The sequence below is a fragment of the Mobula birostris genome, chromosome 20 (assembly GCF_030028105.1).
Source record: "Mobula birostris isolate sMobBir1 chromosome 20, sMobBir1.hap1, whole genome shotgun sequence".
NCBI classification, from domain to species: Eukaryota; Metazoa; Chordata; class Chondrichthyes; order Myliobatiformes; family Myliobatidae; genus Mobula; species Mobula birostris.
In genome coordinates this window covers 33,752,342-33,767,239 of record NC_092389.1, presented here as the reverse complement: position 1 = coordinate 33,767,239, position 14,898 = coordinate 33,752,342, and the positions used below count along the sequence as shown (strand labels likewise).

The window sequence follows — 14,898 nt, the reverse complement described above, 5'->3', positions numbered from 1 at the left end:
AGCAGCCTTATTTTCTTCTGAAAATCCAAGTAAACAATATTCACAGATTCTCCTTTGTCTAACCTACCTTCATATTTCATCTTTTTTTCCCTTATTGCTCTTTTAGTTGCCTTCTGTTGGTTTCTAATAGCTTCCTAATCCTCTAGCTTCCTAATAACTTTTACTATATTTTATGCCCTCTCTTTTCCTTTTATACTGTCTTTGACTTATCTTGTCATCCATGGATGCCTCATCCTCCTTTTGAAATACTACTTCTTTGGTATGAATCTATCCTGTACTTTCTGAATTTTTTTCAGAAACTCCAGCCATTGCAGTTCTGCCATCATCCCTGCTAGTGTCCCCTTCCAATCAACTTTGGCCAGCTCCTCTCTCATGTCCCTGTAGTTCCTTTAACTCCACTGAAATACTGATGCATCTGATTTTTGCTTCTCACACTCAAATCGCAGGGTGAATTCTATCATAATTTGATCACTGCCTCCTAAGGGTTCATTCACCTTAAACTCCCTAATTAAATCTGGTTCATTGCACAACACCAACTCCAAAATTGTCTTTTCCTTAGTGAGCTCAACCATGAACTGCTCTAGAAAGCCATCTCATGGGCATTCTACAAATTCCTTCTCTTGGGATCCAGCATTAACCTAATTTTCCCAATCTACCTGCATATTGAAATCCCCCATGACTATGGTAATATTGTCATTTTTACATGCTTTTTCTAACTCCTGTTGTAATTTGTACCATACATCTTGGCTAGTTTGGAGGCCTGTGTATAACTCCCATCAGGGTTTTTTATATCTTGCTGTTTCTTAACACTACTCACAAGCATTCTATATATTCTGATCCTACGTCACATCTTTCTAAGGATTTGATTTAATTTTTTACCAAAAGAGCCACCTCATCCCCTCTACTTAACTGTCTGTCCTTTCAATACAATATGTATCCTTGGACGAGAAATTCCCAACTTTAATCTCCTTCAGCCATGATTCAGTGATGCCCACGATTGTTATACCTACCAATCTCTAACTATGCTGCAAGGTCATCTACCTTATTCCAGATATTGCATGCATTCAAATATAACTCCTTCAGTCTTGTATTCATCACCTTTTACAATTTGGCCTCCACTCCAACACTGCTGTCATGTTTTGTAACTCCAAAACATAATGCTAATTGAAAGGACAACATGGGAGCCCAAAATAATGTGCATACTCTTCGTTTTACTTTTAGTGAGGCGTGCACTTATGATGTGGTGGCGTAATGACATATACCATTTAAAGACTTTGTACATACAGTATAACCCGTAATGAGTTATTTAAACAACAAAAAATGCTTAATCAAACAACATGTTTACTATATTATTCAAATATTACTGAAATATTAAATCAACAAAACTCCTCCTTGCTCAGTTGTAAACTCCCACTCAATACTGAATGCATCTCAACTCAAATATATAATGTATTGCTCTCTAAACAGGCCTAAAGATTTAATCACTGTGGAGGATTTCTTACTCTCGTGGAATAACATCCTTCCTGACAAGGGGGGTCACTCTGCTCGGCAGGTGAGACTTGTGACTGTGAAACAATTTCAGGTTCTGGGGCCTCCTCTGTGGTGTTTGTAGGCATTGCCTCTGGGACTGCAGGAAAAGGTTCTGACAGCTGCGGACATCTTTCTTCTCTAACAATTGACCTTGCTTTCCTTAACTGATTGATGTGTCATCTCCAGATGACATTAGGCACAATCTCCACTGTGTAGGAGAGTGGTCCAGTTCGGTCCTTAATCTTTTCAAGTACCCACTTTTAATCACCTCTGTCATACCTCGCCAGGACTGCTTGTCCATGAGTGAAACATCGAGCCTCCTTGTTCGAGAAGCCCTCAATTTGTCTCAGCTGTTTGTCCTGCATACTCCTTCTGAGATTGGGTTTGAAAAGATCCGAGCAAGGGACGACCTAGGAACAGCATAGCTGGTGAGTTGTTGGTTGTGAAGTGTGCTGCATTATGATATGCAAGATGGAATTTGGTGAGCTTCTGATTCAGTGTCATTGTAGTGTGTTCTGCTGACATTGCTCACAGTGTGTTCTTTCGACTCTGGGCAAACCTTTCCACCGAGCCATTTGTAGCTGAGTGATATGGTGTAGATGTAATATGTCTTATTCTATTCATTTTCAGGAATGACTGAAACTGTTCCACAACGAACTGCCGTCCATTCTCACTGACTAAGTGTTCTCGAACACCAGTACTTCAGAAGCGGCTCCCCAACACATCAACAGTGTGTGCGGCTGTCGTGGAGGCTATTGGGAACTCTTCTTGCCACCTTGTAGCTGCATCCTCTACTACCAAGAAATTTGTGTGCATGAATGGTCCAGCAAAATCCAGATGAATCCTCTGCCAAGGCAATACAGGACATTCCCTGGAAGGAGAGGCGCTACTCTTGGAATCTTCTGAATCTGTTGGCATGCCGAATAATGCATGGCAAACTGCTTGATCTGCTGATCTATCCCAGGCCACCAGTCAAATCTTCAAACCAACACTTCCATTTCAACCATGCCTAGATGACCAGCATATACGTAGCTCCTCCAACACTTTAGCTCTTAGCTTGGATGGTACAACAACTCTCAAACCCGACATAAGCAACCTCTGTCAAGGGCAAGTTCATCATGGTGCTGATAAAAATGGGGGATCTAGAATTTCTGCAGCACATTCCAGCCATTTTGGGTAGCCATGTAGATCTGAGACAGTTTGGGGTCTTTTCTGGTTCCCCCTTGGATTATGCCTGTTATAAAAGTTAGACTTTCAATTTTCATGAGGGAGAAAACTGTGACACGTCCTTTGGCCTTGGAGAATCTACTACAGCCTGAATTTTCTCAGCGTACTTGTGTAATACTTGTGTGTCAATGGGGCGACCAGAGTAAATGGTAGTTGGTTTAAAGAATTCACTCTTGTTGAATTGTGCTCTGAGCCAATAATCTTCTAATCTTTTTAACCACTCGTCTTGAGGTTTTGGAGTTGTTTCTTGTCGTCCTCACCAGTAACAATGATGCCGTCCAGGTAACACTGGGTGCCTGGACAGCCTTGCAGCACCTGGTCTATAGCTTTCAACCAGAGTGCAGGTCCACAAATAAACTTACTGTACTGACAAACACTTTGGACTCTTCTTCCATCCTCATATGTAGCTAAGTCCACTTTGCTGAAATGTTTCCCTCCAGATAATTTTGCAAAGATATTCTCTATCCTGGGCAGAGGGTATTGATCTACTTTCAGAACTGGGTTGATGGTGACCTTAAAGTCACCGCAAGTTCTGACGGACCATTCTTCTTGGCTACTGGGCCCACTGGTGTTGCTTATGGGCTCCACTAAACCTTGAAAGGAACTTCTTCAGCCTTCATGTGATCTAGCTCACTGGCTACGTATCACGGATGGTATAAGGAACCAGACGGGCTTTGTAAAACATGGGTGTGGCATTTTCATTTAACACTATTTTACCCTTGATATGTTTGAGTTTTCCAATGCCATCCTTGAACACTGCTGTTATCTCATCCAGTACCTTTCTTAGTTCACTTTCAGTTGACTCTGTTGTAGGAGATGCAAATGGTGGATGGATCTTCAATCAAGTTGTAGTTGCCTCAGTCAATCATGGCCCCACAATGCTGGCCCTCCTGTTATTACCATATACAAGCCCACTGTGGCTTGTTGATTATTGTACTTTACTATTACAAATGTCATTACCACCAGTTATCTTTTCTCCAGTATAAGTTCTTAGTTCGGTATCTGAAAGCTTCATTTCAGTATCTTTGAAATGCCATTCAAACTCATTTGTGAAATGACTGAAACAGCTGAGCCAGTGTCCAATTCCATTTTAATGAATTTCCCGTTCACTTCTGGTGTAAGCTATATTGTTTGTCTGTTGTTTCCTTTCACATTGTAAATCTCAAGGCTACGCAGTCCTGCATCACTCTCATCATTTTCAGATTTTTCATCAACAGCATGCAGATTAGTGCTGCTTTTGAAGCTGAAACTTGATTTTTAATCTTTATCTCTTCTCTGAGCAGTCTATTTATTTTTGTCTGCCCAAAGTGCTCATTATATGAATTGTACTTTGTAGCATTTTCTGCAAGTTTTACCTTTAAACCTGCATTGGTCTGGTGTATGTGAGACTCTGCCACAACAGTGATACAATTTGTTTGGACAGGCAGTTTTCTGCTTAGACCTCGCATTGTTGTTCACACCCACTTTCATTCCTGACTGCAACTTGGTTGTGTTTCTGTCTGCTGTTTCCATTGAAAGAGCAATTTCAACAGCTCTTTTAAATGTAAGTTGTGCTTCAGTTCAAAAGCTGTTTTTGAATGCTTTCTTGAAAGTTTTCACAAACTAGACAACCTCTCAGTGCATCATGAAGCCCATCACAGAACTGACAATGCTCAGACAATCTCTTCAATTCAACCAGATAAACTGAAATGGACACCCCCTTCTTTTTGATTCTGCTTATGAAACCTAAAGCATTCTGCAATCAAAAATGGTCTCAGTGTAAATGTACCTGCATTACTTTCACAATATCAGCAAAGCTCATTTTGGCTTGTCGGGATAGAGCAGTCAAAATTCTAAGCAAACTATGCACTCAGCAAAACTAGCACTCACTTTGCATTGGCTATTTTATTTGCTTTAAAATACTGCTCAATTCATTCAGTGTACAATATCCAGTTATCTGTTGTGTTATCAAACGCGTCTATCTTTCTGATGTAGCCAGACATTTCTGTTTTTTAAATTTACAATTATGATGACCCGGTACTTAATGGTTATGAACCCGTGAATTTCGTCCATTTTCTACGTTTTTTTAAAACTCGAACATCTCACTGCGCTTCCGAAGAGAAAAAAAACATGCTGTGCTTTGTTTTTACCTAGAATGTCACTCTCTCCCTCTTGTGAAGAAAAAATGTACTGCACTTCAATAGGTAGGTAATCGTCTTGGGTTTGTTTTAAAACTACCTTGTTGCCACTGTTATGTTTTGTAACTCCAAAACATAAAACTAATCAAAAGAAAAACACGTAAGCCTTGAATAACATGTCTATTCGCAGTTTTACTTTTAATGAGGTTGCGCACTTATGATGTAGTAGCGTAATGATGTATACCATTCATGTACTTGCACATAACCCATAATTAATTATGTAAAGAAAGAATGAATGCTTAATCAAGCAATATATTTACAATATTACTCACATATTACTGAAATATTAAATACACTATAACTGCCTCTTTTGTATTCCCAACATGCTCCAGCATATTACCCTGTACTACACTGACCTCACATTTATCAAGGTCACTTTCAATGGTGAGTACTGAAGCAAAGTATTCATTAAGGACCTCTCCTATCTCCTCCAACCTTAGGCACATGTTTCCTCTGAGCAATCCTGCCCTCACTCCAGTCATGTTCAAGTTCAAGTTTAATTGTTGTTCAACCATTCATGAATACCCACGAATACAGCCAGACAAAAAAGTGTTACTCTGGGGCAAGGTGCAAAACAGAGCAGCAGCAGTCATACACAATACAAGGCACATACACTACAGTACATGTATAAGTACTATATCAGTAAAATACAGTCACACAAAAAAACAATGTAGACCAAGACCCTGAGTCCATGAATGTTGCTGAAATCTGCAGTCAACCACAATACAGCTTGTCTTCTGCCAAGCAAACCCTGGGGGGAATACTGACTCCAGATTGGATGCTGTGCCACTCTGCCTCCTGTGGAGTGCACAGACTCCAGCACCTTTCTCCTGGGTGGCTGTATTCAAACTCTTGTTCTTCACATATGTGTAAAATGCCTTGGGGTTTTCCTTAAACCTACTTGCCAAGGACATCTCATTTCCTCTTCTAGCTCTCCTAGGTTCCTTCTTAAGCTCCATCTAGGCTATCTTATAGTTCTCAAGAACCCTGTCTGATTTTTGCTTCTGAAACCTTAAGTATACTTCCTTCTTCCCCCTGATTAAATGTTTCCTCTCTTGTCAGCCATTGTTCCTTCTCCGTACCATCTTTTTCCTGTCTCAGTGGGAGAAACCTGTCCAGAACCCAAAGCAGGTGATCCCCAAACAACCACCACACTTCTACATTTTCCCAATTTATACTCCTAAATTCATGCCTAATGCCATCATAATTAACCCTCTTCCAGTTAAATACTTTGCCATTTCTTCTGATCCTGTCATTGTCCACGGCTATGCTAAAGATCAGGCACAGTTGTGGTTACTACCCTTGTGATGCTCTCCCACTGAAATATCTGTCACCTGACTAGGTTCATTACCTGGTACTGGATCCAGTAAGATTCCTGTCTACATATTGTGCCAGGAATCCTTCCTGGATACAACTAACAAATTCCACCCTTTTAAACATTTTGCATGATGGAGGTGCCCTTGCTCAGTAGACGATCCCTCGAGAATGTTCTTCCTTTCTGAAGCTGTGATACTATCCCGAATTAACAACACCATCCCCCCACCTTTTTTACCTCTCTGTCTCTTCTGAAACACCTGAACCCGGAACATCAAGGAGCCAACCCTGGTCTTGTGACAGCTAAATCTCTAACGGCCACAACATCGTAATTCCATGTACTGATTCACGATTTGAAAGGCAGCCATTATTTTGTAACTTCTAAATGTTAAACTAATTTGAAGGAAGATACGGGAGCCTGGGAATGCAGGTCTAACTTTGTTCTTTACTTTAAACGAGGTGCGGGCATACCACCTGGTAGTGTGATGACGTGTGCAATTCATTTATTTATACGTATAACTCATAATGAATTATTTAATGAACAAGAATGCCTAACCAATTAATATATATGTACAGCATCACTGAAATCTTACTGAAATATTAAATACACAACACAATACATCACTGGGATGTGTTACAGCTAGGAACAAAAGCAGAATGTTGGAAAGACTCATTGGGTCAATGAATACCTGATAGTCTGCCCAGTTTTCTCCATGCATCAGTCTCCATGTGGTTCTCCACCGATCAGCCTCTCTCCCACCCCTTCTGTTCTACCATACTCAGGTAATCTTTCCTGTTCCTGCTCAGTGTTGATGCAGGGGTTTGATCTGAGATGTGAGATCTTTGCCTCCACAGATGCTGCTTGATTGGCTGGATTCTTCCAGTGTTCCAGTTTGGTTCTGGATTCCAGCATCTGCAGCCTCTTTGTCTTCCATGTTAGAGTTTTTGAAGTGTTTAGCCGTTCCTGCTGCATGGGTTAATGCAATGGTTAACTTGCATATAACAGCTTCACACAGGCAAGAATGGAATAACGACCAGCTAATTTGTTTTTAGTGGTATTGAAAAATGTTGGTAAGAGCACTGAGAGGATTCGCTGATTTGTGCCATGGGATCTTTAAAGCCCAAAGTGGGTCACAAAAGAGGACCCAAATGATGCCATCACAACACCAAAAGGTAATGTACTGGGCTTAATTGCATATAAACAAATTAATTAAACTCAGGACCTCGAACTAGAGGAGACGATGTTAACAATTTGCCAAGATGACATCCATAACCAACTTGAGTCAGAATTTTTACAGCTCATCATAACCAAGAAGTCAGCAGGTGCCTGGTGTCCCTGGGTCTAATTTCAACACCATACCCTACCTCACTCCTCAGACTGAAATAGTATAAATTTTTCATCCTAGATCTGTTGCCAAGACATTTCCAACATCTGCGATATGATTGTCTTCCGTCAGGATCAGGGTTAATATCATTGGCATAAGTAATTTTGTGGCAGCAGTACATTGCAATACGTATAAATATATACACACACACACATGTGTGTGTGTGTGTGTGTGTGTACTGCTAGAAGAGAGCAAAAAAAAAAGAGAAATATATATAAAGTGAGGGGTGTACATAGGTTCATCGTCCATTCAGAAATCTGATGGCAGAGGGGAAGAAGCTGTTCCTGACATGTTGAGTGTGTGCCTTCAGGTACCCGTGCCACCTCCTTCATGGTAGCAATGAGAAGAGGGTAGGTGATGGGGCACCTTAGAGACAGATGCCACCTTTGGAAGATGTCCTTGACGTTGAGGAGGCGAGTGCACATGATGGAACTGACTAAGTTTGCAACTTTCTGCAGCTTTATCCGATTATGTGCAGTGGCCCCTGCATCGCAGAGAATGGTGCAACCAGTCAGAATGCTGAAATATGTTTAAGACACAGGTAGAAGGGTTTTGGGTGAAAGGCAGGCAGGAGGAACTGAGACCACAGCTTGAGCAGCCATGATCTTATTGAATGGTAGAGCAGACTTGATGGGCCAGATGGCCTACTCCTGCTCCTATTTCTTATGTTCTTTATGTTAATTGTCATCTCAAGGCTAATTTCCAGAGCAGAGTCACTAGCCTCCTCTTTACTTTTTCTTCTTGGTGTCATTCTGTTCTTTTTAGAAGGATCAACAAAGTAGTGTTCTGAGCAGGGGCTGCTGTATAACGGGGAGCTAAGGCTGTAATAACTAGAATCACTGCTGTTCCCATAATTTTTCCTTATCCCAAACCTGAGTCTTCCTCTGATGCAGTCAGTGACTGAGTACCAGAAATATCTTGCATCAACATGAACACAAACTCCTACTGTTCAAAGCCATAACTCATCATGAGATATTATTCTCCTTAAAAAAATCTATTCATTACCTCTACTTAGCTATTGTTTAAATTCAGCATTAACTGGAGGCTGTATACATCTGCTGGATGTATAAGATCCATTATGAAGAAGAAGTGTAGTTATCTTTAGTGTCTTAAACAATGTTATCTATCCCTTAACATCACATAGAAACCGGACAATATGCTGATTATTTGACAAATGCCGTTTACAAATAGTCATAGTCATAGTCATACTTTATTGATCCCAGGGGGAAATTGGTTTTCATTACAGTTGCACCATAAATAATAAATAGTAATAGAACCATAAATAGTTAAATAGTAATATGTAAATTATGCCAGTAAATTATGAAATAAGTCCAGGACCAGCCTATCGGCTCAGGGTGTCTGACCCTCCAAGGGAGGAGTTGTAAAGTTTGATGGCAGGAATGACTTCCTATGATGCTCTGTGCTGCATCTCGGAGGAATGAGTCACTGGCTGAATGTACTCCTGTGTCCAACCAGTACATTATGTAGTGGATGGGAGACATTGTCCAAGATGGCATGCAACTTGGACAGCATCCTCTTTTCAGACACCACTGTCAGAGAGTCCAGTTCCATCCCCACAACATCACTGGCCTTACGAATAAGCTTGTTGATTCTGTTGGTGTCTGCTACCCTCAGCCTGCTGCCCCAGCACACAACAGCAAACATGATAGCACTGGCCACCACAGACTCGTAGAACATCCTCAGCATCGCCTGGCAGATGTTAAAGGACCTCAGTCTCCTCAGGAAATAGAGTCAGCTGTGACCCTTCTTGTAGACAGCCTCAGTGTTCTTTGACCAGTCCAGTTTATTGTCAATTCGTATCCCCAGGTATTTGTAATCCTCCACCGTGTCCACACTGACCCCCTGGATGGAAACAGGGGTCACCGGTACCTCAGCTCTCCTCAGGTCTACCACCAGCTCCTTAGTCTTTTTCACATTAAGCTGCAGATAATTCTGCTCACACCATGTGACAAAGTTTCCTACCGTAGCCCTGTACTCAGCCTCATCTCCCTTGCTGATGCATCCAACTATGGCAGAGTCATCCGAAAACTTCTGAAGATGGCAAAATTGGCTGCCATGTTTCTTACATAGCTAAAATAAATTATTTTTTTGTGAAAATTTGATGCTACCGTAGCTCAAAATAAATGCAAGTCCTTCTCTCTTTCTGTCCTTGCTGAGATAAAAAAAATACAGAACATTACTCAGCAGTACAAGAAGAGTGTAGGTTCAATCGGAAGGTCGTTACTTGGTGGTGTAAATGTCCTCGCCTGGATCTGTAACCTTCACGCTTAGCTTGAAGGATGAAAAATGTCCAGGGGAAATTTTCCCTCCTTATCTTCCTCATTTTTCAGGTTGGCGTTAACTTTTAGTTGAACATTAGCTGGAATTTGTCTGATTTGTCCCAATACATAACTAGTTATTGTTTAAAACAGAAACAGGCTCTTTGTGTTAACCTCATAACTAGCCATATTTCCAGATGTCAGGCACTTAATAAAAGTACTGCTGTCGTCGTAATTTCAGGAGACGTGATAAAATCTTGTTTCCTTTTCAGTTTTATGATTCTAATGTGTTTGGAGTGTACTCTGAGATCACTGGAGTGTAAATAATGGGATTAATGTTTTTTTGGTATTGTCTTCACAGATTTACAGATACTTTTCTACATAATGTTCAAATACCTCCGCAGGAGATTAACCAGAAACCAAGCAGGACCCAATCGCCGGAGAGCTCGCCTGGTGTCCAAGGATGGGAGGTGTAACATAGAATTTGGAAATGTTAGAGAACATTCAAAGATTGGCTTCCTTGTGGATATTTGGACAACTGTCCTTGACCTCAAGTGGAGGTACCAGATGGCTATCTTTATCTCAGCATTTTTGGGAAGCTGGTTTCTCTTTGGTTTGCTGTGGTACGCTGTTGCTTACATGCATAGGGATCTTCCTGAATTTTCACCTTCCCACAGCCACATACCTTGTGTGCAGAACCTCAATGGATTGACTAGTGCCTTTCTCTTCTCACTTGAGACTCAGGTTACCATTGGTTATGGCTTCAGATGTGTGACAGAACAATGTGGTGAAGCTATCTTCCTCTTGGTGACTCAGTCCATCCTTGGTGTTATCATTAACTCCTTTATGTGTGGAGCCATTCTGGCCAAGATCTCCAGGCCAAAGAAACGAGCCAAAACCATTACCTTCAGCAAGACTGCTGTGATCAGCAAACGTGGGGGAAAACTCTGCCTCCTGATCCGAGTAGCCAACCTCAGGAAAAGCCTTCTCATTGGCAGCCATATTTATGGCAAACTTTTGAAAACCACGGTGACACTAGAGGGGGAAACCATCATAATGGACCAGGTCAACATCGACTTTGTTGTTGATGCAGGGAATGAGAATCTGTTTTTCATATCACCTTTGACAATCTACCACATCATTGACAAAACCAGCCCCTTTTATGAGATGTCAGCTGAGACCATCAAGCAACAAGACTTTGAGCTGGTGGTCTTCCTGGATGGCACTATAGAAGCCACCAGTGCCACCTGCCAGGTACGAACCTCATATATACCAGAAGAAGTGTTCTGGGGCTATCGGTTCGCACCCATTGTCTCCAAATCGAAGGAAGGGAAATATAGAGTAGATTTCTCTAACTTTGGGAAAACAGTGCAGGTGGACACCCCACATTGTGCACATTGCCATCAGATTGAGAAGGAGGCCAAGATCAATAACAAAAAGGCTTATGACAATGTGATAGCCCAGGTCAATGAAGTAAATGAGACCAAAATGTGAAGGCATTTTTCAAACTTTGTTCAGTATTCCTTTGGTACTTCTTGTCTAACTCTTCTTTAAAGGCCATATCTACTTCATGTGTGATGATCATTCCCTGTATATTAAGGGTAAGCTTTGGGGTAGCTGTGATACAGGGCGGGGTTGTTTTAGCCAGATGTGGTACAGTGAGGGAAGAGCGTCTCAGGCCAGATGCTGATGCAGGGTACATCTGTCAAAGGCCAAGTGTGATAAATGGAAGGGACAGATGCAGGCTAGTTGTGATGTGAAGTGGGGGTGGGGTCTCTCATGACAGATGTGACAATAGGAGGGCAGTTTCCTACTGTCACAAACACGAGAAACTCTGCAGAAGCTAGAAATCCAAACCAACACACACAAGATGCTGAAGGAACTCAGGTAGCATCTATGGAAATGAACAAATAGTCAATTTCCTGCTGTGATGCCTTGGCACTCAGACCAGGTGGGATATGAAGGGGGGATGTAAGCACAGAGCCAGTTGCAGGTCAGGCCTAACACAAGGGGGAGGCCTTTGCCCAGGCTTGATATTGAACAGTCTCACACAAGGAACTGTGTGGAGAGGGGAAACCTGAAGCTGGCTCTGGGAGTGGAAGGGCAGTCCATAGCATTTTACCGCCAAATATGAGACACTAAAATCTGTTTCTTTCCCTTTCTCTCACTAGTGATTTGGAAAATAAGATGATTACACAGTGAACTGCCCTCCCACCTCCCCTCACCTGAAGGTGTCACAGTCTGTTCACTTTATCACAATGCTTCTCCCGCTCTGGATTCGGTCAACACTCTATTGCTTGATGCTTGCCTGACCTCCTCCCATTCACCTTCGCTGTGACGATCTTCAGACTCATTCCTTGTTTCCCACCCCATCCTTGTCTCTGCTGTGGCCCAGGGAGACTGCTGCCATACTGTTCCACGTCCTGCTGAAACTGTCCCCATGCTGAGGTTCTCTGTCTGTCGGGCTTAATGTGGCTTCTCTGAGTGGGACCAGCTTACTATGTCATCTACATTCAGAATGGTTGATGGAAATGACTGGTAGATTTCAGAGGTTCTTTTAAAATGCAGTAAAAATCAGAATATTTTTAAAATCAAATGTTATTTTTTAAAAATCTTAGCAGTTTGAATTAAAAATGGAGATACCAGATTATTTTTGAGAATTGTAATCTATAATAAATGAAGTTTAAATTCTGAAGTAAAATTCCAGGGTCTTTTTTTGAAGGATTCTAACCATTATGAGTTAAATTCAGTGAAAAGGTGAATCCAGTGGAAGCCTGTTTCTGACAACATCGGACCATACATCACTGTATCGCTTTCCCTACAGCCATCCAGACTGTGTTCACACTAATATGAAAATCTTGCTAGTTATTAATAAGCTCTTGTTCATGCATTGTAACTCAGATTAAGGAACTATATGAAGGTGGAGGTATGTGTCGAGCTATTTCTGTCCCAGGTAGGGAAAGCATTACCAAATATACAGAGGTAAGAAACAGACTGAGGGGAAAATCATGAAAATTTCCCTTTTCACGTGGTGTAAAGATTGTCACAGAATTTAGAATGGGCTGCTTAACCTACTGGTTAGTTTGTGAGAAGCTTGAGATAATTCAGGTGAAAGTGTTAGTGGATCTGGAACCAATGCGAAGCCGGTAATTTGTGCATTTAACCGCAGCAAGTATGGCTGCATGTGGGAAAGTCATTAGGAGGACATCATTGCGGACCAGAAACAGTGTGTGCACACATTTGGGATTTGATTCAGTACAATCAAGTTCCCTATCTCCTGCGACTTGCCAGTGAAATGACCATATGGCTTCGGACTGAGGACATGTTTTATTTATTCATTTTTGGGCACCAGGCCAGCAGTTACTGTCCATCTCAAATTGCCCCTGGGAAGATGCTGGTGAACTCCCTTGCAGTGCTGTAGAACTGGTGAAGAATCTTCCACAGTGGTGCTGGGAAAAGAGATAAAGGATTTAGACTCTGTGACAAGGAATGAACAGACTATAGGTTTTTAAGTTACACTGGGTGTGATTTTGAAGGGAGTCTGTAGGTGGTTGTGTCCCGCTAAGCCTCTTGCCATTGTATAAGGTTCCTCCTGTACCACCTGCCCTTGTGTGTAGTGTCGTTCTGTACCTCCTACCCTGTGTGTTGTGTCCCCCATTTCCTCCTGCCCTGTGTGTGGTGTCCCCCTGTATCTCCTGCCCAGTGTGTCGTTTCGCTCTGTACCTCCTGCCCTTGTGTGTAGTGTCGCTCTGTACCTCCTAACCTTGTGTGCGGTGTCCCCCTGTACCTCCTGCCCTGTGTGTCATGTCTCTCTGTACCTCCTGCCCTGTGTGTCATTCGCTCTGTACCTCCTGCCCTTGTGTGTGGCGTCCCACTGTATCTCCTGCCCTGTGTGTCGTTTCGCTCTGTACCTCCTGCCCTGTGTGTGGTGTCACTCTGTACCTCCTGCCCTGTGTGTCGTTTCGCTCTGTTTCTCCTGCCCTGTGTGTGGTGTCGCTCTGTATCACCTGTCCTTGTGTGTGGTGTCGCTCTGTATCACCTGTCCTGTGTGTGATGTCGCTCTGTTTCTCCTGCCCTGTGTGTTGTTTCACTCTGTACCCCTGCCCTTGTGTGTAGTGTCGCTCTGTACCTCCTAACCTTGTGTGCGGTGTCCCCCTGTACCTCCTGCCCTGTGTGTCATGTCTCTCTGTACCTCCTGCCCTGTGTGTCGTTTCGCTCTGTACCTCCTGCCCTTGTGTGTGGCGTCCCACTGTATCTCCTGCCCTGTGTGTCGTTTCGCTCTGTACCTCCTGCCCTGTGTGTCGTTTCGCTCTGTACCTCCTGCCCTGTGTGTTGTTTTGCTCTATTTCTCCTGCCCTGTGTGTGGTGTCACTCTGTACCTCCTGCCCTGTGTGTCGTTTCGCTCTGTATCTCCCGTCCTTGTGTGTGGCATCGCTCTGTATCACCTGTCCTTGTGTGTGGTGTCGCTCTGTTTCACCTGTCCTTGTGTGTGGTGTGGCTCTGTTTCTCCTGCCCTGTGTGTTGTTTCATTCTGTACCCCTGCCTGTGTGCGTGGTGGGTTTGGGAGTGCTGCTGGAGTTGCCTCAGCAAAGTAAATGCAGTGTATGTTGTAGCTGTACACACAGCACCGTTTTGAAGGAATTGTGGTGGATATCATGAACTAGAGAATTGTTATGCTGCAGAAGAGATACCAGTTATCATGGTGTATGTTCATGCTCCATTAGAGCAATCCAATCTACCCCATCTCCCACACCTTCTCCACGTCCCAGGAAGTTCTTTTCTCTATGGTACTGCCTCATTCCCTTGTGAGTATACTGGCTGAATCTGCATAAAGAAGACTTTCCTTGTCTCCAGCCAATAATTACACCCTGCACCCTCACAGTGCCTGCAGGTGGCTTTTTGGTGGACTTCTGTTGACAGAAGAGATCATGAAGTTGATGAAGTTGAAGGAAGTTCCGGGATAATTTGCAGTAGCCTTGCAGGCCT

At 42.7% G+C, this 14,898-nt stretch overlaps 1 protein-coding gene across 6 annotated transcripts in view; it reads left to right on the top strand.

The window, feature by feature from the left end:
* The window catches only part of LOC140185131 (ATP-sensitive inward rectifier potassium channel 1-like), an 84,359-nt gene extending 71,763 nt beyond the window's left edge, over positions 1 to 12,596 (top strand). For 2 of the 6 annotated variants that reach the window (XM_072238450.1, XM_072238452.1), the window contains 3 exons: positions 1,468 to 1,552; positions 4,891 to 4,940; positions 10,274 to 12,596. In XM_072238450.1, the coding sequence (XP_072094551.1) occupies positions 4,892 to 4,940; positions 10,274 to 11,406 (1,182 nt within the window). In that variant the 5' untranslated portion in view covers positions 1,468 to 1,552; position 4,891 and the 3' untranslated portion in view covers positions 11,407 to 12,596. Of the gene's footprint in view, positions 1 to 1,467; positions 1,553 to 1,575; positions 1,959 to 4,890; positions 4,941 to 10,273 lie in introns of those variants that run through there. The other 4 variants (XM_072238453.1, XM_072238451.1, XM_072238455.1 and 1 more) reach the window with 4 other exon arrangements.
* The last annotated feature ends 2,302 nt before the right edge of the window (positions 12,597 to 14,898 follow it).